At 41.7% G+C, this 27,962-nt stretch overlaps 1 protein-coding gene across 1 annotated transcript; it reads left to right on the top strand.

Annotated features, from left to right (window-relative positions):
- Positions 1 to 41: 41 nt before the first annotated feature.
- LOC130204912 (uncharacterized) lies at positions 42 to 27,733 on the top strand. The gene is made up of 6 exons (XM_056431922.1): positions 42 to 81; positions 7,477 to 7,599; positions 7,695 to 8,003; positions 8,080 to 8,167; positions 26,012 to 26,078; positions 26,158 to 27,733. The coding sequence occupies exons 2-6, from the start codon at positions 7,491 to 7,493 to the stop codon at positions 26,236 to 26,238; spliced, it is 654 nt and encodes a 217-aa protein (XP_056287897.1). The 5' UTR covers positions 42 to 81; positions 7,477 to 7,490; the 3' UTR covers positions 26,239 to 27,733.
- The last annotated feature ends 229 nt before the right edge of the window (positions 27,734 to 27,962 follow it).

The raw sequence follows: 27,962 nt of genomic DNA, 5'->3' as shown, positions 1-27,962 counted from the left end.
ACATCCAGGCAAAGATACTCAACAGCAGGGCACACCGGAGGTCTGCACTCATCACATCATACTTTATCTCCTCTTTTCAAGGTAAACAGATGTTCCTCTAACCTCCTCTGTGAGAGTATCACATGCATCCAGTTGTAGTCCATGAGTTTCTACTATAAGTCCTAAATATGATCACGCAGATATCTTTTTTTTTTTAAAGTGTGTTACATTATAGTTACCTCTGGTGTGGTTGGGTTCTCCAACGCTGCATTGGGACGTGTGTGTGGCCACTAGGGGGCAGACTAACCCCAAACCATGAGAGGCACACTTAGTACATTGTTATAAGTAAAGTACACATATATTTAATCAACCAGCAGACTCTGTGCTCGATTAGATCTCCATTCAATTTGAGCACAATTCAATATTTTTTATTTTATTAATGAAATGAGGTCCATGTATTCTGTTATTATAAATGATAACATTACATTGAATTACACCTTGCTGTCTTGTTAACTCATTTTCTGTTGTTTTCTAGATACAATAGAGTTGTATCAGCCAATGGGCTTTATTTGAATTCTTATGTACATATTGAGATCCCAATATGAGCAACACTAGCCAAAATAACGTTAAATATTAATGCAACGGGAAAGTAAAAAATGAGTAAGGGGGACAAAACAAAACAACATAACAGTTAATTATTGTCTGAATGTAATCAAGACACATCCTGGTTTGATACTGCTAGGTTCTGTCTTAAATAGAAGCATCACAATGCTATAATAAAGTGATATCATGTGTGTATACGTGCTCCAGCGAGGAGTAATGTACAAGTGATTAGGAAGCACTCGGAGGCAGTGAACACAACTGCAGGCTATCAATTATATATATTATATCTGAGGAAGTCTACCTGTTTAAAGATGCTGTGATTACGTTGCACCCTGGGGCTTTTTGTGTCAGTGTGTGTATTCAAGTCCTTTTAATATATCTGCCTTGATATTGAATAACATGTGAAAAACAGGCTGAATGTAACTTTCTGTTGTTCCGACTATAACTTGAATAAAAACAGTCGCACTTACTTGTGGCATTACTTGTGGTATTACTAATAGTATTACTTATGTTATTACTTGTGGGATTACTAATAGTATTACTTATGTCGTATGTGTGCAGATTATAAAGCCCTCTGAGGCAAATGTGTAATATGTGATAATGGGCTATACAAAATAAACTGAATTTAATTAAATGTAATTGAAAGTGCGGAAGTGCTTCAAAGGTGCGTTGTTTCTAATGGCCACCAGGGGGTGATTGCATTGGGAGCTACGAGGTTATGACTCAACATAAAAAACGAGATTCCGCTCTTCCCAGCTCCCAAAAACCACCAACAACCAGGAACATGCGGCCATTTAAAAAGTAGGTTTGTAAGAAATACATAACTTTTAATGGTTTCTATTACTTAATTTTAAGAGTATATATTTCTTACTTTTAATGGTTTTTATTACTTACTTTTAAAAGTACGTATTACTTACATTTGATGTTATTTTTTACTTACTTTTAAGAGTATGTATTTCTTATTTTAATGTGCTGTACTGTAGCTTCGCATTGTGTGCTTTGTGTTCTTCTTGCCACATATACTGTTGTATTGTGTTTTATCTATATTTATGTTTATTATGGTCTGTCAAGGAACGGCAGATGCACATTAGCTGTGTAGCTACGATCTGCTACAGAGCATCACATGGGGACATTTATGTTTTAACTGTAGATGGTCCCTTTTAAATAAAGATAATAATAATACAACAGAAAGAGAGACAGCACAACTGAGAGCACAAGAGCTTTAGGCACAAATACATGGGACTGTCCAACAATGCTACACAAGCGCTGCTTGTTTTTGCAAAGGGTCTGAATACTTATGACCATGTGATATCTCAGTTTTTCTTTTTTAATAAATTTGCAAAAGATTCTACATTTCTGTGTTTTTCTGTCAAGATTGGGTGTCATGGGGTGTCATGAGAAATAAAATGAACTTTTTTGATTTTAGCAAATGGCTGCAATGAAACAAAGAGTGAACATTTTAAAGGGGTCTGAATACTTTCCGTTTCCTTTCTGTACCTGCAGAGCTTCACTGTTCATCTTTTCCGGCCTCCACTCTTGCAAGTGGTTTGGTTTGAGATACTGAAAGCCCAGAGGGACAGATGGTGGTCTTTGTTCATCTCTTAAGTCAAAAAAGTGGGTTGGAACATGAGAAACTGGTTTCATTAACGTTGAGCTGCAATCACGTTGTTAACCACATGCGCATCTCAGGATGCAAAGCCTCGTCTCTGGAGTCGCTTCGTACGTTTCTTCATGCCGGAAGAAGCACCGCAATGCAAACACGTAGAGGAAGTAGAAATCAACAATTGATTTGAATCAACTGGAGATTAATCTGTTCCTAACCCCCCCCCCCCCCCCCCCATTTCTAACAGCAGGTTGATTGATATGAAATGAAAAGCTGTTTCTTTCAGTTTCTGCCATTAGTTGCCCTCCTCTTGTTCATTTATCGTGCACACGCGCAAACACACACACACAGACTAAGCAAGACATATTAAACACCGGCTTATAAAAGTACACACATTTACTGAAGATTTGCGTTCCCCATGTTCTGCACGTGGCGAGGGCGACAATGAATACTTCATCAGACCAACTGTTTAATAATCTCTCCTCTTGCCTCAACGCCAGAGCGACAGTAAATATTCCGTCTCCGAGCCGTCTCTGCTGCTCCTGATTTAAATTCATCCGCTGTACACGCGAAATACAGTATTCAAGAGAGAGAAGAGCTATTATCTCTTCTGATGCCTCTCCGTGTTCTGCCAGTGGTTTTCCGGGAGGCAACTGGAATATTCTCAAACATCTATCAATGCCTGAAAAGGTCACACACACACACACACACACACACACACACACACACATACTCATGCAGCATACAGTATTCTTTTTTGCTCCTGGAGTTTTCTTTAATCATGTTTTTTTATCTATGTATCCCTTCCTCTGAGGCCGGCAGAAGAAGTGTGATTCAGAGGCAGCCTATGTGTGTGTGTGTGTGTGTGTGTGTGTGTGTGTGTGTGTGTGTGTGTGTGTGTGTACCCCTTCAAGGGATCCTAGTCTTGAAAATGAATGAAGTCTTGAGGCTTCCCGCAGTGCGTGCATGTGTGTGCGAGCCATGCAGAATCTGATAATACGGTCATGCTTAAAGACTTCTGCTTCAGGATCTATCACAATATTGCTCTGCCCTCATAACAGATAAGATGAGATCATCCTTTATTGGTCTCACAAAGAGCAGGAAGGGAAAACGCATGTAATCAAAGCAGCTGATTATTGGTAATCGTGGCGGTGTAAGATGCTTTGAAGAGGGATCGTTTACGTCGATGGAAAGAGACGCTGAAAGGTCATTTCTTGCCCGTCGGCCCGGCCTCTTCTCACTCAGTCTCCTGTGAATATGACCGAGGGCCGCCGCTGACTGACATCACTGATGACCTCATTCATTAACCTGTCATTTAAACACACACACACACACACACACACAGATGCACATCAAACCCAACGTAACAACAAACACATACACTCGACAGTGTGTGTGTGCGTGTGTTGGGGGGTGGGGGGGGGTGCAGACCCGCATGCACTGATACATCAAACGTGTGAGAGAGAGACAGAGAGAGAAAAGACAGAGAAAGAGTGTGAGAGAGAGCCTGCACTGTAACACTCTAGAAGATATACCTATATGTAGGGATGGGCATCGAGAACCGGTTTTGTTTTAGAACCGGTTCCCAGTGAACCGATTGTTTGGGATCGGTAGCCAAATTCTTTAACGGTTCTGCTAACGGTCCTCTGTGGCGTTGCGCATGCGCGAACTTTTTTAGTTTCTTCAGACTGCAGCAAACATGGCAACGAGGCAGAAGCGCTCTAAAGTTTGGCTCTATTTCACACGACAAAATGACAACTACGCCACTTGTAACGTGTGTCAAAAATCTATTTCGTCGAAGGGAGGAAATACAACTAATATGAAGAAGCATTTGAACACAGCGTGGAATTAAATGACAGGAATGTCATGTGTTCGATGCAGCAGCTCAGCTAACGCCGGTGTTACACCCCTACTGGTTTTCAAACCTACTGGTTTCCCTACGCGTGCGTGTGTTGTGTTCTCTTAACATCTGCAGCGGGGCTCTGTCTCGCTCACCAGATTCGTCACACATTCACAAACATATTGCTGGAGATCTTCAAGCCTCCGTTCATATCCATTTCGGCGATTACGATTGTATAAGTGAGCAGTGCATCACAGCCACGTAGGAAGAAATACATTTAATAAAAAATAAAAATAAAAAGATCGCCCGACCTGGTTTCGATCTCTGTCACGCAAAATGAAACTGCACTCTAAGCCGCGCAGTCTGTGCACTGCACCACCAGATATTAGTTCCAACTCAAGTAATTGATATATTCAACCATTACGTCACATCTTTTGTTTCATGGAACAGTTTGGCGGAGGGGATCTGAAACAACTGGTTACCTTGTTAGGATATTTACACTTTGAAACATGTTTAGCGATGCTTGTTCGCAACGCAACAGCCACACAATACCGACAACAACTAATTGACTTTCGTGACGAGTATATAATGACGATGGTACTGTGAACAGAGATTAGAAACATTGCGAACACTGAACAACAGGAAGAATGGAATACTAGTAATGTTCCATCGACAAAACAATGTAGAACATATTGCTGGAGCTCTTGAAGCCACATGTCACATCTATTTACGATTGTACAAGTGAGCACTACACATCACACATGAAGAAACACATATTTTATTTGCCTTTATTGTGTGGAGTCGATCAAGTTATCTTCTGTCCCTTCGTTTGAAGCATACATTTGAGCTCCGGCATTGGTCCCATTATCGATCACTTCACGTTTGGATTGAAAGTCCAGTTTTGAGAAATGTTTGATCGTAACGGTATTAATTATTGGAGGGCGTGTGTTATCAGCAAACGTTCGCGTTATCGTGTTAACCCATTATTAAACTGAGCATATCGATTTTTAATCCATTATTAAATTTAGCATATAGCTACGCTAGCTTAGCTATAGAATCTTCCATTTTCAGCCCCCTACATTGAGGCAGAGGTCGTTTGCCTCCTCTTAATGTGGCTTTATGTCAGCTCAGCAAATTCAGCGATTTTGTTAGTGCCATTTGTTTCATTGTGTAAACCAGCTTTCACTATATAAATAATCTCCATTGCCATCCAATTTAGCTGATGAGGTTCAGAGTCAGACCGGTTCAGAGGCTGGTCGTCTGTCTGGGTCACAGGCTACAGCTAGACGTCTTGTACACCTCCTCATATCTTTGTGTTCATCCTCCAGCCCATCTGAGAGAGTGTTCTCCACGGCTGGAGACACAATAAGTCCTGAGAGATCGCGTATCCTCCCGGAGAAAGCAGACATGCTTATTTTTCTGCACAAGAATTGTTGATGATCCATACAATTGATGGTTGCACACTTGGTATTTGCCACTGCTAGTTTCATTTTTGGCAGCTCAGTTCATATGCCCTTTTAAAAAAAGGAAGGAGCACTGTAATTTCTCGGAACATGTTTAAATTAAACAGAATACATTTTATTTAAGTTATGTAAGTTTTATTTTAAGTTCAAGAGTAATATCGTATAAATGTTTTTGCTTATTTAAAAAAAGTAAATGTGTATGTATACATACTGTGTGTGTGCAGCATTATATAAAAGAAAATTAATGTGAATAAACCCGTTTGTGCTCTTTTTTTCACCCCTTGCCCAAAAGAATCGATAAGAGAATCGATAAGGAATCGAATCGAATCGATAAGCAGGAATCGATAAGGTATCGGAATCGTTAAAATCTTATCAATTCTCATCCCTACCTATATGTACAGTGTCATTTCACTGTTCATTTCCCTTGTGTGTGTGATGTACCAGTTCCACTCGTATTAAAGGCCAACTGGCTTTCCCCTCTGATGGTGTGAAGTGTGAGTTTCCTGTTCCGGTTTTACTTCATTTGAAGTGTCTACAAAGGAAGAACTATCTTATGAATTACCAGAGTGTGTGTGTGTGTGCGCGTGTGTGTGTGTGTGTGGGTATATGCATGTGCACGTGTAATATCGTATGTCAGTGAAGCTACAGCCGTCTGTCGGCGCATCAGCTCCGTGCTTATTAAACAGATGCATCTTGACGAGGTCTGCAGGCATTTCAAGTAAATTGAGTTATTCGTTGTTGTCCGTTGACTCATGCTTGAATAAGTCTGATCTGGTTCACTTCTATCTTTTCTCAGCATTCACAGATGAGGGACATAAAGCCTTCGACGGCGTTTCCCTGAAGCTGAGCACCTACTCGGCAATTCTGCAGAGTGAAAAATAATCTACAACCAAGGATCAAATGAATGCTGGTCCTCATCTTCTGATAATGACTTATTCCTGGGTGCCATCTATTTGGAAGTCTCCCTTCTTGAAGTCTTGGTGTAGATGTGTTGTTGTTGTTGTCACTTAATATCTGACCTACGGTGCATATCTACTGGAGGATGACAGAGAACCCGGAGGAAGCCTCCACGGGGAGAACATACAACCTGGTGAAGTACATTCAAAACAATATGAATACATTAATGCAAACAATGTATGTATTGTTTTAAAAGGGTAAAATAATAATGATCAAATAAAAATAATTTGATTAAATTACACATTTTATTATAGTACTGTTTTTAATGTTTGCAATATCTACAGAGGTATCTATATTTTATCTAAAAGTATATTATATTAGATTAGATATTCCTTTATTATTCCCACAGTGGGGACATTTCAGGATCACAGCAGCAGGTGCACATTAGAGCATTAATAGAAAATAAAAATAAAACACAATAACAATAACAATACTAAATACTAATACTAAAATACTAAATATACAGAGGAAACAAAATATATACACAAGAATAAAAAAAAAAATAAATACACTATATATATATACTTATATACACACACATGAATTCAACATTTTAATGTGATAATTGAATGAAGCTATATATTATATCCTGCCGAGACATGTCAAAATAATCTCTGTGTGAAGGTCTATTCATTAACACCTGAGGTTTTCATATGTGTGTTTTATATCACATTGAGAGTCCATAAGAGTCTCATTATCAAGACCCCGTGATGTTTATTATGAGCATCAAACACTTGTGAAAATGCACTCCGCATTTTAGGGTCACATGTGTTCAACACTATGCAGAAGTAGTTTTCCTTTAGTTGAACATTGCATGTGTGCTTCTTATAAATACGTATGATTTAAGAAGTATTAATTATCTATTCATCAGAGTTTATTTTCAGGAAGGAGTGAGTTTCAATTCTCAATATTCCAACTGTCTGATTCTCATGTGACTGAATGTGTCTTTGCTCCTCTAACTCACGACACACAGCTGAGTTCTGAGCTAACTAACCAGGAACTCACCACTTCCTTCCCCTGCGCCTCCTCAGACACGCCAGCGGCCATGTTGAAGTTTCACTCAGTCTTTCTCTGTCTGATGGTCATCATGTTCAACCGAGACCAGGCCGCGCTCCTCTCCCTTCTACTGATCAATATGTGCCACGGCTCTGAAGGTACAGTGGACATTTGTGTGTGTTATGATAATTCTGTGAATTGAATTATAGATTATAGATTACATAAATTGATTGGTTGTTTCCTCCAATGTTAGAGATTGAACACAGGGATAAGCTGGTGTCCAGAGGAGACTCCGTCATCTTAACCTGCAACAGATCTGAGACACAACTAACGCAAATCACATGGACCAAAGGCAGATTTGTGCATTCGTTTTTGTTCTCAGGGAATCAGACTTTATCAAATTTCACATCTGACAGACTGAGAATAGACAACAACTCACCTTCAACGATGAATATTTATAACGTTCAGCATGACGATGCAGGAACCTACAGATGTTGTATAACTGCCGAGAAAGTTTCATGGACCATTGAGTGGAATTTAAATGTGTCTGGAGAAGCTGAAGGTAGGTAGAGCACAACACAGATATTCATCTCTACACTTCAAAGCTGAAACTGTACTTAATTAATTCACATCTGCAGAAACCAGTCCACTGAGCAACCTTCCCTACATACTCACAGCAGTAATTGGATTTCTTCTCTGTGTAGTCGCAGCTGTCGGCCTCTATAGGTGAGTTACACCTTTTTAGCTTTCAGAGTTACAAAGAACAAATTAATTTCATTCTTCTCTCCTCTGGTGCAGAGGACTCACACTATCTTGATTTGCACCTGGTGCACGATAAAAAGGTGTTATAGTATCTGCACCATGCAAATTCCTTTGTGGTTCTCGTAGCATTGTTTCCTCCTTGACCTCGGATCACGAAGTTAGCAAGACGATCTCGCCCAGTTTACTCTGCCTTAGCCCTCATAGCAACACATTTAACATACAAGGACGACCAGCTATAGGAGCCCAAGAATTATTAAATAAGTAATAGATGTCCATTTGTCAATTTTAACATAGTTCTCCCTTATTTTATTTGCTTTGTCTTTTGTTAATGTGTGAGTCTTCTTGTTAGTACTTGACAATGTCTAAGACTATATTCACTTTTCTCACTATTAACTCAATTAATCAATCAAACTTTTATTACAGACTCAAGGTCCAGATAGTACAAAACATTAAAATATAATAAAATACATACAAAATCACAAGTAAAAAAACAAACAAAGAACTACACATGCTTTATAAATAAGCAGCTGTACCAGTGTCTCCACAGCTGGGACTGGTATCGTGTAGTGCTGAATTTTATATTTGATAAAAACATGATGATCTTATCTTCAGGGTCATCAACCAGGCAGATACATTTGTACATTCAATTTCTTAAAACCGCTTTGAAAGTATTGACTCCTGCAGCCACAAACATCTCACTAGCACGAGTCCACCTCGGTCTCTTCAACAATATTCTCATGGCATCATTCTAGGCCACTTGCCAAAAAACATCATTGTTTGTGTAACCATTGGGAGAACGTAAATATTGTACAAACATACTTGACGATGTCTAAGACTATATGTATAGACTATATGTCTATATTCTATACTATATATGTAATCTTATGTTTTTATGTTCCGTCTCTCTGGACTACAGATGAAAAATAGCATTTTGGCTAACTGGCACATTTACAGAAATGTTTTATTCATGTGCGCTGTCCCTTGTAAAGAAATACAAAATGTCCCCCTAAGAAAAAAATAAAATACAATTTGATTTTCATTATCTTATGGACGTTACAGTGGATTTGCATTTTGTAAAGACAGCACGCGTGAGTGAATGTGTATCTGCCGCATATGTTTCCGTCTCCTTCACAGTGACCCACAGAGCTGTCGGGGTGTGGGGTTATCAAACCTGACCTCTGAGAACTGGTTCCATTACAACTGGCAGAATTGGACCCTTTTGTTTGGGCTTGGCCAGGACCCCACTGCATCAGTATTTTTTTAAAGCACTAAGAAACAGAGAGCAATGATATGAAGTCCAAATATATGAATGATATCATTAAGCGCCCGTGAGATATCAGAAGTGTACTTCTTAGGTCTGCAGGGACTCAGTGGTTCGGGTTAAGGTTCATTATGAGTTTGTTGAGGTTGAGTTCTACACAGTGGAAGTTGCAAAGATCAAAGAGGAAGTACACAAAGTGATTCACGTGAACATGAGGTCAGGTACACTGAGCTCATGTCGTTTGCATTTTTTATTTTATTACAAAATTGCATGCCGACTCAAGTATATTTAAACTCAATATACTTAAATAAGATTGTTTAGCCCATCAATATGAGTTGGAGAAGAACAAAGTTGAGTATTGATACAAGTACAAGTCATACCTGAGGAAATATACACATGTTTTGACCTTTTTTTATTTAATTAAACTAAATTGTGCTGCCCTCAGTATATGTGCTGTTATACACCTCGGCAGTTAGACGAACTCCTTCCTGACATCATGACTCTGAAGACCCTTGTCCGTTGTCCACAGGTTTATTGACATAGGAAAGTGTAAAACTAAAACACACAAAGAGCATAATGAATACAATGACTCGATGTGCATAAAACTTCTCAAAACTAAACCGTCACGAAAATAATCATCTGCAATCATGAGTAACAACAACACAAATCAATACATACCAACGATGCTATCAAAAGGTATAAGATGTATGCAGATTCCACTGGATTACAAAACTAATGAAGACAGCGTCTCTGAGCCATGCTCTTGTTTACTTCCTGATTACAGGCTACCGGAAGTTACGGGACATTTCCTGTTTTCAAAATAAAACGTATTAACATGCTGGCTTAACAATTGTAACAAAACACTCCCCGCCTGGCGTGAATACACGCCACTCTATAAATCCTAGACAGTTCTCTTCACTGGGCCTCTGGGGGGAGAAGAAGCACCATCTCAGAAACAGGCCTAAGAAAAAGTTTAGTCACTCCTGTTCGTGTGACCTTGATCTCGACCTTTCGCACCTTCCCGTCTTCGCTGGGGAAGGTCTGCGTTACCAGTCCAAGTGGCCATTCATTTCTTGGTACTTGGCTTTCCTTGAGGAGAACAACACTTCCTGGGTTGATGTTCGGATGAGTGGACTGCCACTTCTTGCGTGCCTGTAGTGTTGGGAGGAACTGCTTTCGCCATCTGTCCCAGAAGGTGTTGGACAGGTGTTGGACCTGCCGCCACTGGTGTTTGTAGAGGTCTGAAACTCCAAACTCTCCAGTAGGAGCAGAAAGGACATTCACTTTTTGAGTGAGAAGAGCAGCTGGAGTAAGTATAAATGAGTCATCAACATCAGTTGTCACTGGAACAAGAGGCCTGCCATTTATAATGGCTGTCACTTCTGCCATGAAAGTCACTAGCACCTCATGAGTAAGTTTGTCCTTCAGACGAAGGAACATGGAGTCCAAGATTCTCCTTGCAAGACCAATCATTCTTTCCCATGCACCGCCAAAATGGGAAGCGTGCGGAGGGTTAAAGGTCCAAGAGCAACCTTGGCCTGACAGGTAAGTCTTTATCGTTGTGTCGTCAATGTTTGAAGGTATCTTCAACTGCTTGCAAGCACCAACAAAGTTGGTGCCACGGTCTGAGCGGATGTGTTTGACAGGACCGCGCACAGCAAGAAAGCGCCTTAGCGCGTTGATGAAGCTGGGTGTGTCAAGGGATTCTGACTTCAATATGAACCGCTCGTACGCTCATACACGTGAAGATCACGGCCCATCGTTTACTGTGGGAATGGCCTCCTCTTGTTCTACGTGAAGAGACATTCCAAGGGCCGAACACATCAAGCCCGACATTCGTAAAAGGCGGTTCCGTCGAGAGACGATCCGCTGGAAGACTGGCCATCTTTTGAATTGTAAGTGGGGCTCTAAGCCTTCTGCAGGTTACACACTGATGGATGATGCTGCTCACTTTTCTTTTGCCACCAACTATCCAAAAGCCAGCTGTACGAACAGCCCCTTCTGTAAAGAGACGGCCTTGGTGATAGATTTGTTCGTGGTGATGCTTGATGAGTAAGGTTGCAACCTGATGTTTACCAGGAATAATCACCGGAGTCTTTTCACTCTGATCAAGGTTTGCATTGTAGAGGCGGCCTCCGACTCTCAGAAGGCAGTGTGTGTCAATGAAAGGATCCAGATTTTTGAGAGGACTACTTTTAGGGATCTGCTCATGTTTTTGGATACATTTGATCTCTTGACTGTAGACTTCCTCCTGTACTGCTTTAATGATGATGTGCGACGCTTGATCAGACTCCTCAACAGTGTATCCTGTTTTGCAATGATGCCAGCCCTTACAAGGGCTGTTCTTCAAGGTCATGTTGAAAAGACGGGCTATGTGTATGAGACGAATAATGGCCCGAGTTAGAGACTTCCAGGATGAGAACTTTGCGAATCGTTGAGAACCAAGCTGCTTGGATGTTGTTGTAGTACTCAAAGTGGACACCAGAGGGCGAATGTCTGGGTCTGAACCCGGGTCGACAAGCTCGTAGGTGCTCTCTGCAGCACTTGTCTCCGTTGTGTACAGAGATTTGGGTCCACTCAGCCAGTTTGTGTCGTTCAAATGGCCTGCAGCAACAGAACGTGTAGCGTGGTCTGCAGGGTTCTGTTCTGTTGACACGTAGCGCCATTGATCTGGGTGAGAGGATCTTCGGATACGTAATACCCGGTTACTTATATACATAAAAGCGCCTGATTTCATTAGAAATGTAGCCAAGGACTACCTTGCTGTCTGAGTGGAAGGTTGTAGCATCGAGCTGAAGGTCTAGTTCTGACGAGATTAAGTCTGCTAACTCCGCTCCGAGCACTGCTGCGCAAAGTTCCAGTCTTGGAATTGTTTGTTCAGGACGAGGGGTCAGCTTGGCTTTGCCCATTACAAATCCCACATGGTTGTTTCCAGCAGAGTCAGTTACTTTTAGATATGCCACAGCGGCGATAGCTCTCGTGGATGCGTCAGAAAAGACGCACAATTCCCGTCTGACAGCTGCTGTGGGTGAAGTTGTAGTGTAGGCTCTGGGAATAGAAAGCTGGGACAGATCTTTCAAAGATGATCTCCAAGATGTCCATGCTTCCTCCATTTCTTGGGGTAAAGGTGAGTCCCAGTCGCCGTTCTCAGTTGTGAGTTCTCTCAGAATAGCCTTGCCTTGTATTGTGACCGGCGCTGCGAACCCTAGAGGATCGTAGAGGCTGTTGATTGTGGACAAGACACCCGTCGAGTGTAGGGTTTTATCTCATCAGAGACGCTGAAGTGGAAGCAGTCGGCCTGGAGGTCCCAATTGATTCCAAGACTACGCTGCATTGGCAGCGCATCTGCATTGAGGTCCAAGTCTTTAAGGTCTTTTGCACGATCTTCGGCTGGGAAGGCCTCCATGACCTCCTTGTTGTTTGCTGCGATTTTGTGCAGCCTTAAGTTTGATTTGGAGAGAACATTCTGTGTCTTTTTCAGCAGGTTGATGGCAGCTTCGACTGTGGGCAGAGACTTCAACCCGTCGTCGACATAGAAGTTGCGCATCACAAAACGTTGGACGTCAGGGTCGATGTGGAGTTCACTACCCTGAACAGACTGGTGCAGTCCATGAATCGCTATTGCGGGGGAAGGACTATTTCCAAAGACGTGGACCGTCATTCGATACTCCACAATGTCTTTGGAGGGGTCGTTATCTTGGAACCATAGAAAACGTAGGAAGTTCCTATCGTCTTCCCTTACTGAAAAACAATAGAACATCTGTTCTATGTCCGTTGTAAAGGCAATTGCTTCCTTTCTAAAGCGTATCAGTACACCGAGCAGTGTGTTGTTCAGATCAGGCCCGGTCAACAGCACGTCGTTGAGCGACACACCGTTGTACTGGGCGCTGGAATCGAAGACCACTCGTATTTGGTTTGGTTTTCTTGGATGGTACACACCAAATATTGGCAAGTACCACTGTTCTTCATCTTCACTGCAGGGAGGGGCTAGCTCAGCGTGACCATTCTTGAACATCTTTTCCATGAAAATGAGAAAGTGGTCTCTCATTTCAGGCTTCCTATCAAAGTTGCGCCTGAGCGACTTGAGACGGTTTAAAGCTTGTGGCCTGTTATTGGGGAGCCGTTGACGTAGGCATTTAAAAGGTAATGGAGCTACCCAACTGTTGTTTGCATCTTTTCTTAGCCCTTCTTCCATTATTTTCATGAAGGAGATGTCCTGGATAGATGGAGCCATGTTGTCGTCATCTTTGGTCTGCTTGAATATGTTATATCCTAGGCTATCAACTTCACAGTTTGATATCTCCTCAGGATGTGTTTGGAGGTGGTTTGTGACCTGGGTGTCACTGTATTTTTCTTTTACATTGAACACGTTAGGACACGGGTCAAAGAGTGTAGGGCGTCCCCGTTCCGTGGTGTTCGTGAAGAAGGTGCTGACTGTCTGTGGTTTGTGAACGCGGCCTAAACATACATTACCCACGATGACCCATCCCAGATCCAACTTCTGAGCATAAGGTAGGTTGTGTGGGCCATTGACCTGTTTGCGGACTTTATGGACTCTGATAATATCCCGACCTAAGAGAAGTATAATTGGGGCCTGTGGGTCGATATCTGGGATGAGGTGTGCAACTGACTTTAGGTGCGTGTGATGAAAAGCTGCATTGGGAGTTGGAATCTCATCTCTGTTATTTGGAATGTCATCACATTCTATGAGGCTGGGTAGTGGGATGCTGACGGTCCTATCCAAAGATTCCACAATGTAACCACTGGCTCTTCTTCCTGTCGCTTCCTTTATTCCAGCACACGTTTTCAATGAGTAAGGAGCACTTGGACTTTGGTCATTGAAGACTTCGAAGAACTGTGAACGAACTAGTGATCTGTTGCTCTGTTCGTCCAGAATCACGTACATCTTCACTGCTTTGTCAGCGTGACCAGCTGGATACACTTTCACAAGGGATACTTTAGAGCAGGATCGGTCCGTCACGTCTCCGCCACAGACATCTGTACATTTGATGGTGACATGGGGTTGTGGAGCTATCCTGCTCCCCGCCATGCTCTGGAGCCAAGTCCGTGCCTTCAACCCAGGGTGCAGGTCCAGGGTGAAGCGCTGTGTGGTGCCTTTCACTTTTACATTCATAACATCGAACATTAAATGTGCAGTTCCTTGCAATGTGTGATGATGAAGCACAGCATTTGAAACAGATGTTATTCTCTTTTAAGAATGTCTTTCGGTCTTCGATGTGCTTTTCTCTGAATGTACGGCATTTGCGTAGAGGGTGAGGTTTTTTATGGATTGGACACAGTTTGTCACATTCATCGAATTTCGTTGGAGGCTCTCTAGAATCAGAGATGGCTTTTGGAAATACCTCTGTTTTGTTAACATAGACTTCTCGCTGTCTGTTTGGCTTCCAAGCTGTTTTTTCTGTCTTGGGAGACATGTCTGAGTGAGAGACTAAGCTGAAACTTGGGTCATTTTTTACACTAGCTTCATTGCTAACAAAGTTTACGAAGCAGGCAAATGGGGGATATGAAACGTGATATTGCCGCTTGTAGGATGCCCCAACTGATGCCCACTTTTCCTGCAGATTGAAGGGGAGCTTCTGTACAATTGGGTTGACGCCTCTCGCTGTATCAAGGAAAGAGAGGCCGGGTAGATCTCCTTCAGCTTTGGCTGACTCTAGTTCCATTAAAAGATCACTCAGCTTTGTTAGTTTAGAATAATCTCGGTTTGTTATTTTTGGAAAGGCGTCGATACGTTTGAACAAAGCATCTTCTATAACTTCTGCGGAGCCGTAAGATTGTTCAAGTCTGTCCCATATCATAGCTAAACCTGCTGCCGGACGATTGATGTGTATCGCTCTTATGTGCTCGACGTGTTCTGCTGACTCTTTGCCGAGCCACTTAAACAGGAGATCCATTTCCTCGCTTGGTGTCAGGTCTAAACCTTTGATTGCGTTCTGAAAAGAACGTTTCCAGGCTCTGTAGTTCTGAGGTCTGTCATTGAAATGGAGTAGGCCTGTTGCCACAAGCTCACGACGAGCAAAGTATCTCACGAAGTCGCTTATGTTGGAATTGACATTATTGGTGTTTGAAAATGTGGCATAGGATTTAAGGGCAGGATGACCTTTGCCGTTTTGAGGTCCAAGACTCTGCTCAGGAGTGGCATTATGGTTGTCAAACCGCACATTGCGTTTCTTATCGACATTTTCATCTTCATAGATGTAAGGCTGCTGTGAGGTGAGGCGAGTTGGTTGAAAAGCTGCTTTGTCGCTATGCGTATGATGGGAAGCTATATTGGCTTGGGTTGGATGGAATGAGTTGGCTTCAGATTTGATAGATGCAGCTGGAGTTTCGTAGTTAGGGCTTGGGCCTCTTTCTGTTACAACACCATCATCAAACAGCTGAGCTTCTGTGTTTTGTGAATTGGCTTGGTCAATCACATATTGTTCTGTGCGTTGTGCAGCTTCCAAAGGATTGGAGTCCAAATTTAACATGAAATGTCTTTCACTATTTGCATCTACCGCAGCTTCCAGGACTTCAGCCTCAGCTATGGCTGCGGCTGTCTCTTTCTTGTAATTGAGCATTTCTATTGAGGCTTCTAGCTTAGCTTTTCCTAGCTTTAGGTTCATTTCCTCTTCGGCGTAGGACATGCGTGCCTTTGCTGCCTCTGCTCTTGCTCTTGCCTTTGCTGCAACAGACCCCATTGATGATGCACGTGAGTGTGAAGCGGAACATGTAGCGCGGGACTGCGTCTTTAATGAACTTGCTTTCTCGGCCATGGCGTTGTCTGGTGACGTACCTCTGTTTAGAAACCGCTGTGATGGTCATCCACTGGCTGCGTGTGATGACGTTGTTCGTAGCATCTGTCAGCTGGCTGCGTTATCTTGCCCGCTAGAAAGCCGTTGTTTTACTGTGCTGCCCTCAGTATATGTGCTGTTATACACCTCGGCAGTTAGACGAACTCCTTCCTGACATCATGACTCTGAAGACCCTTGTCCGTTGTCCACAGGTTTATTGACATAGGAAAGTGTAAAACTAAAACACACAAAGAGCATAATGAATACAATGACTCGATGTGCATAAAACTTCTCAAAACTAAACCGTCACGAAAATAATCATCTGCAATCATGAGTAACAACAACACAAATCAATACATACCAACGATGCTATCAAAAGGTATAAGATGTATGCAGATTCCACTGGATTACAAAACTAATGAAGACAGCGTCTCTGAGCCATGCTCTTGTTTACTTCCTGATTACAGGCTACCGGAAGTTACGGGACATTTCCTGTTTTCAAAATAAAACGTATTAACATGCTGGCTTAACAATTGTAACAAAACATAAATATATCAAAGCTGTAGGAGGTGTTTCTCATAACCTGAGTTGGGCTGCTGCAGAGCTTCAACCACAGTTACGCTTTGGTTCATAGATCTATGGTGGAGCTGCATGCACAGAGAAAGTCTACGCTTTGGTGTCACTAAAAAGTCATGCAAACAGAATAACTCCCAATACTCGACAGTTGATGCGGTAATGGCTTTCAACAAACAATGCTGAACTTAAAAGCTCGGCCAATATCCATTCAGGGGGGGATGTGCATGCTTTTATAGAAATGTTTTGCAGAACTTTAAAATGTTTTCCAGCCACTTGTCACAAGTAAGCTTAGCAAAATGTTAGAACATCTAACTCTGCATGACTACAGTACCAGATAAGAAAAAGCAGATGTAATATACAATCGGTCGGTCACGGCACACAACAAACCCTCTGAGGCTCTTTGTTACGAAAACAGGACGTCGTCACTAAAAAAGGAAAAATATTTGCCTCAGATTGAATTTTGTATTTAACTGGTAATACTACGAAGGAGCAGCGTGGAACGCCCGGTTCTGCGTCTCCTCTGTCTTGATTGGTTAATTACCTTCACCTGCCCTCAGCCACTCCTGTCTCCTTGATTGGTTAATTACCTTCACCTGCCCTCAGCCACTCCTGTCTCCTTGATTGGTTAATTACCTTCACCTGCCCTCAGCCACCCCTGTCTCCTTGATTGGTTAATTACCTTCACCTGCCCTCAGCCACTCCTCTCTCTGCTTGATTGGTTAATTACCTTCATCTGCCCTCAGCCACTTCTCTCTCTGGAGTAGTTGTGTTCTCCGACCAGAGCGTTAGCAGGCTAACTAGAGGAAGAAAGCTAACTAATTGTGAGGTTTTTTGGGGCTATGGTCTTGTCGTTTTTTGCAGTTGGTGTGGTCTGCTCGTGATAGCTGAGTGTGATCACTAGCGGAGGGAGCTGATTTTGCGCGAGTTTTGCTGGATTTGGACATTTTCTGGTGCGGCTTAGTTGGTCAGACAGGAAAAGAGTTAACAGGTGGTCACAGTCGACCCAGAAGTTTGACTTTTACTCTTCAGTCAGGATGGCTGGAGTAGAGGGAGATAGTGATAGCATGGAGCTAAGTGGTAGAGAGGCAAGAGGTAGGAGGGAGAACGAGTGGGAAAAGACAATGAAGAAGAAAAAGAGAATTTGGGTGAAACTGAGCGTGAAGAAGAGGAAGTTGGAGAACCGAAGGCAGAACTACTGAATGTAGTGATACGATTTGAAGGAGAAGGCGGAGTTAAGAAAATTGATCCATTAAAGCTGACCAAAGTAATTAGAGCACAATTGGGAGAAGTGAAGTATGCAAGGGTCTTGGGAGATGGCAATCTCTTAATTGGGTGCAACAGTAAGGAACAAGTTGATAAGGCAAAAATACTTGCCATGGTTTGACAGATAAAAGTGCTTAAAGTGGGAGAACAGAGGCCAAATGACGCTAGGGGAGTGATATCTGGAGTACCCTTGAGTATGAATATGAAGGATCTGGTGGCGAGCTTAATAGTACCGTATTTTTTGCACTATAGGGCGCACTTAAAAGCCTTTAATTTTCTCACAAAATGACATATATGGATTAATTCTGGTTTTGCTTACTGACCTAAGCGATTTTGTGTGGTACAAGGCGCTCACGGCGCTAAGTCAAAATGTTTTAGTACGACTTTGGAAAACTACAAAGCCGCACCGCTTGCAGCATTACGGCTACCGTTTCCAGCCGGCGTCATCATCAAAGCTAACCCAAAGGGCTGGCTGGACGAGGAAAAGATGATTGAGTGGCTGAGAGAAATTTACATCAGGAGACCGGATGGCTTTTTTCACAAATCTCTGTCCCTATTGATCTGCGACTCCATGCGCGCCCATCTCACCGATGCTGTCAAAAACCAAGTGAAGCAAACTAATTCGGAGCTTGCCATCATTCCAGGTGGATTAACTAAAGAACTCCAGCCGCTAGATATTGGTGTCAACAGGGCGTTCAAAGTTAAACTGCCAGCTGCGTGGGAGCAGTGGATGACAGAAGGCGAACACATTCACCAAGACAGGGAGACAGCGCCGGGCGACTTACGCCACTATATGCCAATGGATCGCGGATGCCTGGGCTAAGGTATCAGTCTCAACTGTGGTCCGAGCTTTCACAAAGGCCGGAATCATCACTGAACTGCCAGCTAACAGCAACGACACTGACTCAGATAATGACGAGGGGAATTCGGGCATGTTGGATGCCGAATCGCCCAACTGTTAAACTCGGACACTGAAGATGAAGAATTTGAAGGATTTGTGGACGAGGAATAAACTGAAAAAGTGAGTGTATTGTGTTGTATTTTACGTGTTACAACTGAATAAGGTTGGTAGTTATTGTGAATACGCTCATTAACGTTTGAATAATGTTGAGAATTATTGTGAACGCGTTTAATAAAGTTTGATCGACTGACTTATCTGACTGTTTTTTTCCGCTTAATGCGCCTTATAGTCCGGTGCGCTTTATATATGAAAAAAGATCGAAAATAGACCATTCATTGACAGTGCGCCTTATAATCTAGTGCGCCCTATAGTGCAAAAAATACGGTACGTTGCGGAGCAGTTAAGAGTGCTAAAAGAATGACAAGAGGAGTAGAGAAAAAGGAAACTGAAACAATTTTGGTTGAGTTTGATGGAAAAGACATTCCTGCAGAACTGTATTGTGGATTTGTGAAATACAGAGTAAGGGAGTTTACACCAAAACCAGTGAGGTGTTTCAAATGTCAGGAATTTGGGCATGTGGCAAAAGTGTGCAGAGGAAAGACAAGGTGTGCCAGGTGTGGAGGAGAAGTTCAGCCAAAGTGCTGCAACTGCGGTGGGAGACAGTGTTGCATATTGGGGATGTGAAGCAATGAAGCGAGAGGTGGAAGTCCAACAAACAAGAAGGAAAGGAAATGTAACTTATGCAGAAGCAGTTAAGTTGGTGAGGCAGGAGAAGAAGCCAGAGGAGGGTATCAATAAAGTCCAAATGGCAGTGGAAGCAGAAAGAAATGATAGTCAGGGTACGGGCAGAGAAGGAGAAGATGGTGACTTTCATAGCAGGGGTGATAAATGCAATTGCTGAGGTTAAGTCAAAAACTGAAAGGATTCAAATAATTGTTAAAGCAGCAGTATATCATCTTGATATGATAGGTTTAAAATGGGAGGAAGTGAGAGACCGTCTTAGTGTACAGGCAAGCCAGCTTGCATGTATTGGGTGTTAATACTTCAATGGAATGCAAGAAGTTTAATTTCCAATGGGCAGGAGCTTAAGAAATTTATAGATAGCAGAAGGGAGAAACCAGATGTCCTGTGCATACAAGAATCGTGGCTAAAGCCAAGATTGGACTTTGTAATAAATGGGTATGTATCAATTCGAAGAGATAGGAAAGAAGGACAAGGAGGGGGCTGTGTTACTTTTATAAAAGAAGGGATTCCCCATAGGGTACTGGGTATAGGGCAAGAAAGGGAGTATGTGGTAGTTGAAGTTTGGAGTGATAGGAAGGAATTTGTGGTAGTGAATTATTATAATCCATGTGTAAAATTAGAATTGAGAGAATTAGAAGAAATAGAAGGACAAGATCGGACAAGTATAGTATGGTGTGGGGACTTCAACGCACATAACACATTATGGGGGAGTGGAAGTACGGATGGCAATGGACAAACTATAGAAGAACTATTAGATGTTAGGAATTTAGTCTGCATAAATGATGGGAGTAAAACCAGGATTAATGTCAGCACAGGAAAGGAGTCTGTGCTGGACCTAACACTAGTGTCGAGTAACATTGCGGCAGTGTGTGATTGGAAAGCATATCATGAGGGAACTATAGGCAGTGATCACTACCCGATATTTTGTAAAATAAATATTCGTATGTCAGTAGTGGAAGAAGCCAGGGGCGAAAAATGGGTCTTTGGGAAAGCCAACTGGAAGAGATTTAAGGAAAAGAGTGATGGGCATCTGAGTAAGATTAATGGTGATATGCCTATAGAAAGCCTAAATGATATGATAGTAGAAGGCATTAGAGCAGCTGCTCTAGAGTCCATCCCAAAAAGTAAAGGAAGAGCAAGTAGAAAAGCAGTACCATGGTGGACCAATACTTGTAAAGAGGCGGTTAGAAATAGAAACAGGGCATTCAAGTTAATGAAAAGAACCCATAACTATCAGAATATGATACAGTTCAAGAAAGCTCAGGCATTAGTGAGAAAGACAATAAGGCAGGCAAAGAGGACATACTGGAGGAAGTTTTGTGAGACAGTTGGAAATACAACACCAGTAGGAGAAATATGGGGAATGATTAGAAAGATGGGAGGGACAGAAGAGAGTGGAGTTATCCTGTACTAAAAGCTGGAGAAGAGGTAGCGGTGACTAATAAAGAGAAAGCTGTTATGTTGGCTAGTACATTTGTAAAGATACACAGCAATAACAATCTGTCTGAGGAAGGGAAGCGAACTAGAGAGGAAACAAGATGTACACATAGGGAGGCCTTGAGGAAGAAGGAGGATACTGAAGATTAATTAAGTGTACCATTTACAATAGGGGAGCTAACAAGAGCAGTTGCTAAAGCTGGAATGACTGCCCCAGGAAATGATGACATATGTTACATTATGGTCAAACAATTAAGTGGAGATGGGCTGAATAAATTGTTAACATTGTATAATAAAGTGTGGGAGGAAGGTAGCATACCAGCAAGGTGGAAGGAGGCTGTGATTGTCCCTATAAGGAAGCCAGGGAAAGATGCCAGTAACCCATCAAATTATAGGCCAATTGCGCTAACGTCGAATATATGCAAGCTTATGGAACGGATGGTAAATGAGAGATTAATGTACTATGTAGAGAAACATCGGATACTAGTAGGGTGCCAGAGTGGATTTAGGAAAGGTAGGGGAACCTTGGATTCAATCCTATGTTTAGAAGATGAGGTAAAAAAGGCACAGGTTAACAAAGAAACTGTGGCAGCAGTGTTTTTTGATGTAGAAAAGGCATATGATATGCTTTGGAGGGAAGGGCTATTGATTAAAATGCATTCCATAGGAATTAGGGGGAAACTGTTTAATTGGGTTAGGGAATTTCTAGATAAAAGAACTATCCAGGTAAAAGTAGGGACTGAAAGGTCAAGAACATTTGAGGTAGAAAATGGGACACCACAAGGGAGTGTGGTAAGTCCTATTTTATTTTCCATTGCAATAAATGACATCTTTGGAAAGGTCTCACCAGATGTGGGAAGGTCACTATTTGCAGATGATGGGGCTCTATGGAAAAAAGGTAGAAACTTGGAACATATTGTTAAAAAATTGCAAGAAGGGATAAAACAAGTTGAAAGGTGGGGGAAGAAATGGGGATTCAGATTTTCAGCAGAAAAAACGAAAGTAATGCTCTTTACAAGACGGAGAACCAGGGGAAACTGTCAGCTGAAGCTGTATGGGAGCAATTTAGAAATAGTAGAGACGTTTCGTTTCTTAGGAGTACACTTTGACAGCAGATTAACATGGAAGGACCACATTAAAAACGTTAGCGATAAGTGTAAAAAAGTAATTAATGTATTGAGATGTCTGGTAGGGTTGGACTGGGGAGCAGAGGTTGCATCTCTACTGCACATGTACAAAGCTCTAATTAAATCCAGATTAGATTATGGTAGTGTAGCATATGGGTCAGCTTCAGAAACCTCTTAACTGTTGCCTTTATTTGCCTTGGGTCAATTTGACCCGATTCAATATTTCACCCTCCTCGCCTTGGTCAATATGACCCGATTCAATGTTATTGAATCGGGTCAAATTGACCCGAAGGCGACAGGAGGGTTAAATATTGAATCGGGTCAAAATGACCCGAAGGCAACACAAGGGTTAAGCAGCTAGATGTTATCCAGGCCAGGGCCTTGAGAATCTGTATAGGGGCAGTAAGAACATCACCTGTGTGCGCCATCCAAGTAGAGACCGGAGAAATGCCACTGGGTCTTCGCAGAAAGCAACTGCTGGTTAATTATTGGGTAAATTTGAAAGGTCATGAGGGTAGTCATCCAACTAAAAAAGTACTGCAGGCATGTTGGGAAAGGCACAAAGTGCCAAAGACGAGTTTTGGCTGAATAGGAGAAGCAGCAGCAAGAAGCCTAGGAGTCTCTGAGATAGAGCTTATCCCTACTGTCATTTGGCCAATAACTCCTGTGTGGTTGCTGAAGGAACCAGAGGTAGACATGGAGTTGCTGAAGATTAAGGTAAAACAAAAGAATCCTGATCTAGTGAGTGAGTTCTATGAGTACACAATTGGAAAATACGTAGAGCATGTGCAGGTTTTTCGCTGATGGATCTAAAGATCCAGTTGCAGGCAGTACAGGGTCTGCTGTTTCAGTCCCGAGCAAAAATTATGAAATATACAAACGCACTTCGGATTTTCTGGCTGTGTATTCAGTTGAATTGTACGCAATTGTCTTGGCATTAGAGTGGATTGAGAAACAAAGACCAGGCAAAGTCCTTGTGTGCAGTGACTCCATGTCGGCACTCGCCAGTCTGAAGTCGGGTCTGTCCAAAATGCGACAAGATCTCCTGTTTAAAATATTGACAATGCACTCAAGAGCAGTGGAGCAAGGCATTGAAGTGGTATTTTTATGGGTGCCGGCCCATGTAGGTATCAGAGGGAATGAGAAAGTGGACAAACTAGCCAAACAAGCACTAAAGGAAAACAGAGTACAAGTCGATGTTAAGTTATCTAAAGCAGAGGGAAAGGGCATCATCAAGGAAAATATCAACAGGGTATGGCAACGACAATGGGACCAGGAGACGAGGGGGAGACACTTGTACTCAATCCAGAGTAAAGTGAGGGGGGTAAAAGTCAGGGGAGGAAATAGGAGGGAAGAAGTCACAATGGCAAGATTGAGGATAGGGCACAGCTATTTATGCAGCACATTATTTGTGATGGGGAAACACCCAACTGGACTTTGTGAGCGCTGCCAGGCACCAGAAACGGTACAACATGTTGTCACCACATGCAATAAATACAGGTCAGAAAGGAAGGTCATGTTGGAAGAAATGGAGAGACTAGGGATGAAGGGAAGAGAGCTAGGAAGTATATTGGAGTGGGGGTCTAGTGGTCTGGGAAGAGGGTGTTTCATGCAATTTTTGCGAGCAACAGGACTGATGGGGAAAGTATAGTAGATAGGAACCGGAAGATGGCAGTAGTGCAACTAAAAGGATGCAAGCTGCCGTAAAACACCACAGAAGAAGAAGAAGAAGAACACTTCTCTCTCTGCTTGATTGCATCATGCCGTACACCTGTGTTTTTCCCCTATATTTTGTTCCAGTCTTTCCTTTGTCTCCTGTCGGTTTGTTGTCTTTATCTCTGTCTCGTCGTGTCTCTGTTTTGATCTCTTGTTCCCAGTCTTCGTTCGATGGTGATTCCTAGTTTTCTTGTAGCTGCTTTCGAGCCAGAGTTTTTGTGTTACCTGTTCTTGGAGTAAAGTCTTTTTGTTTTGCTTTAAACCTCGAGTCCAGCCTGTCTTTCTCTGCACCTGAGCCTCACCCATAATAGATCATGAGTTACTACTCATGAAACTATCGGCGTATGGATTCAAAGATTCCGCTATTGATTTATTGAAGGGCTATTTATTGAACAGGCAACAATGTGTTATGTTCAATGGCTCCCTTTCAAATATTGAGTCACTTCAGTGTGGAGTTCCTCAGGGAAGCTGCCTTGGCCCGCTACTCTATTCTATTTTTGTAAATGACATGCCATATGTTTAAAAAAATGCAGCAATGGGGATTTATGCGGATGACACCACTATGTATGTATCGTCAGAGAGCATTGAACATGTTAATGAGGTGCTTCAACTAGAGTTAAAGCTGGTTTCTGAATGGATCATGGAAAATAAGCTGAATTTGAATGTCTTAAAAACTAAATACATGATAATAGGATCGAAATATGCTCTCAGGACAGATAATAAATTAATCCTCTCTTTAAAGGGGGCTACTATAGAACAGGTTAAAGAAGTAAAACTGTTGGGTGTCACCATTGACGAAACGCTATCATGGTCCACTCATATTAATAACAGTGGTGAGAATGATTAATGGTATCTATGCCATTCGAAGAAGTGCTCATCTGCTAACTAATACGACAATTAGACTAGTTATACAATCTCTAGTTCTGTCGAATCTGGACTACTGTCCTGTTATCTGGTCTAGTGCAACAAAGCAAGATCTCGGTAAGCTTCAACTTGCTCAGAACAGAGCGGCAAGACTAGCACTTCACTGCTCTGTGAGGAGTTGTGTGGATGATATGCATGCCAGGCTGTCATGGATGAGGGTGGATGAAAGACTGGCATGTAGCCTTATTCTGTTTTTAAATAATGTGTATTCCTCACAGAAACCTGTCAGTCTGTCTTTACAGCTATCACCTGCAAATGAGAGACATGGTTATAATACTAGACCGGCACTAAATGGTCACTTTACTTTTCCTCTACCAAGAACTAATGCACTAAAGAAATCAGTAATGTACAGAGCCATTGCATACTGGAATGTGCTCCCCTCATATGTGACTAACAAGAAATAAATGTGATTTCAAAAGGAAACTTAAGGCAGCAATAATCGAAAAGGAAATTATAGTAGATTAGGTTATTATTTAGGTGTTATTATTTTACTTTTAATGTAAATGTTGTTTTCTAAGTAAGTGTTTTTGTGAAAATGTATCATGCTGTACTACATTTTATGTATTTGTATTGTATTGTAATGTTTTTTGCCTGGACCCCAGGAAGAATAGTCTCCACTACGGTGTAGACTAATGGGGATCCTTAATAAACTAAACTAAACTAAACCCTGTGACACTAACCATAGCTCTTTGTGTTTTTTGTGCGACCCAATTAAGTCATATTGGATATAATAATATATCACTCACAGTGGCTCATTTTAAAAGTTAGTACTGTTGCTTTTGATGCGTTGTTTCAGTAACTGTGGCTGTAAGTACATTGTAACACACAGATTAACCACAGCTGGGGCTGATTAACAACATCCACCAGCTGAGGCCGATTAGACACCGTTCCCTGAACCCCCCCCCCCCCCCCCACTCCACGCACTCTGCAGCCGAGCCTAAACACCCCCCGCTGCCACATACATATGTACTTTTACAGAGTATTTCAAGTTTGCAGCATTAGTGCTTGTGAGAAAATAATGTGACTACTCCTTCCACAACTGTTTTTGAACTTTCATCTTTTCAGAAAACTCCGGGCCAGGTCACCAAATCAGAGTCCGGTCCCGGACCGGTCTCATCTCCACTCAGTAGAGGTCAGAAGAACTTTGTCACTTCTTTTTCCTCTCTCCGTTACAGCGTTGGACTTTAATGTTTGACTTTGTGTCTCTGTAGAGGACCTCCACTGACACTGGGGCCAACAAGCGCAGGAGTCAGTACCTAGAGACGCTGAATTCAATCTACAGCCTCGAATGAGCTGATGAGACACTTTAATGAAAGTTAAACGAGAGACATGGACCAACCCGGGGGCTTCAAGGGAAGGCAACCACAGGGAGGACAACTTTTAGTTTAGTGTAGTTTATTTCGATCAGCAATAATATACAAAATCAAAACAAACAAACAAAAATTCAACAGAAGAAGAAAGTGGCTGACCGAAAGGGTCAAGGCTGAAGCTATCAAGCTTATAAATGCCCTAACCTATGGTTTCATGAAAATACTTATTTTCGAGAACCATATACATATATATATATATATACATAAACATATAAACATGCATACAAATTCACACACCCATATAAACATATATACACACATAAATACACATACCTACATATACATAAAACAATCAACAAAACAAAAACAAAAAAAACTTGTCCCCATTACCAGTTACTTATAATACGTCATCAATACGTCTGTACTTGTCCAGAGTCATGTCTTTAAATTTTTTTTTGAATATCACCAGATTCATACTTTCCTTGATGTCATCAGTTAAACTATTCCACTGTTTCACCCCACAGACAGATGTACACATGTTTTTTAAAGTTGAATGAACAATTGGTTGTTTAAAATTCCATCTCCCTCTTAGTTCATACTCTCCTTCTCTATCTCTAAACATCTTTTGAATATTTCCAGGAAGTGAATTATGTTTAGCTTTGTACAGAATTTGTGCTGTTTTGAACTCTACTATATCCATAAGTTTCAGTGTATGTGATTTTAAGAACAGAGAATTGGTGTGTTCAAGATATCCTACATTATTTACTATTCTAATTGCTCTCTTTTGCATGATGCATAATGGCTGTAGGGTGCTTTTGTAGGTGTTCCCCCACACTTCAACACAATAGGTCATGTATGGTAGAATGAGAGTGTAATATAATGTCTGCAATGATTTATAATTAAGTATGTGCCGTGTTTTGCCTAATATCCCTACAGTTCGTGCTAATTTGGACCTTACATACTTGACATGTTGTTTCCAGCTAAAGTTGTGGTCGATTATCACACCCAAAAACATATTCTCGAAAACTCTTTCCAGCCTAACACTATCCAACATTAATTCTACTGGAGTATTCGGATGTATATTTTTATTACCAAAAACCATAAATTTTGTTTTTTTAATGTTTACTGATAATTTATTGACATCGAACCACAACTTTAGCTTACTCAATTCTGCCGTGACAACCTCCAACAGCTGCTGAAGGTTCTCCCCAGCACAGAATACATTAGTGTCATCAGCAAAAATAAGATAATTCAATATTTTAGAAACATTGCAGATGTCATTGATGTACAGTATAAATAATTTCGGTCCAAGAATTGACCCCTGCGGAACACCACATAAAATATCTAAGAGAGGTGACCTAGTTACACCCATCTGAACAAACTGTTTTCTGTTTTCAATGTAACTTTTTAACCAATTTAGCCCTACCCCTCTAATCCCATACCTTTCCAGTTTATGTATTAAAATACCATGATCAATTGTGTCAAACGCTTTCTTTAGATCGACAAAAACACCTACTGAATATTTTTTGTTATCACTGTTACTTGTTAATTCTTCGACTAAATCCATTAAAGCCATTGCAGTTGATCTATTTGTTCTAAAACCATATTGTCTGTCCATAAGCAACTCATATTTGTCAACGAAGCTGTCCAACCGCACAACAAAGAGCTTTTCGAGAATTTTAGAGAACTGGGAGAGCAGTGAAACC

Source organism: Pseudoliparis swirei, chromosome 2 (assembly GCF_029220125.1).
Source record: "Pseudoliparis swirei isolate HS2019 ecotype Mariana Trench chromosome 2, NWPU_hadal_v1, whole genome shotgun sequence".
Taxonomy (NCBI): domain Eukaryota; kingdom Metazoa; phylum Chordata; class Actinopteri; order Perciformes; family Liparidae; genus Pseudoliparis; species Pseudoliparis swirei.
This window is presented reverse-complemented; position numbering and strand designations above follow the sequence as displayed.

Excerpts from the sequence above, each read along its gene's own strand:
- LOC130204912 (XM_056431922.1), top strand. The coding sequence starts at position 7,491 with ATGTTGAAGTTTCACTCAGTCTTTCTCTGTCTGATGGTCATCATGTTC. Across the intron at positions 7,600-7,694 it reads TATGTGCCACGGCTCTGAAG|AGATTGAACACAGGGATAAG; the intron begins GTACAGTGGACA and ends CTCCAATGTTAG. Across the intron at positions 8,004-8,079 it reads TGTGTCTGGAGAAGCTGAAG|AAACCAGTCCACTGAGCAAC; the intron begins GTAGGTAGAGCA and ends TCACATCTGCAG.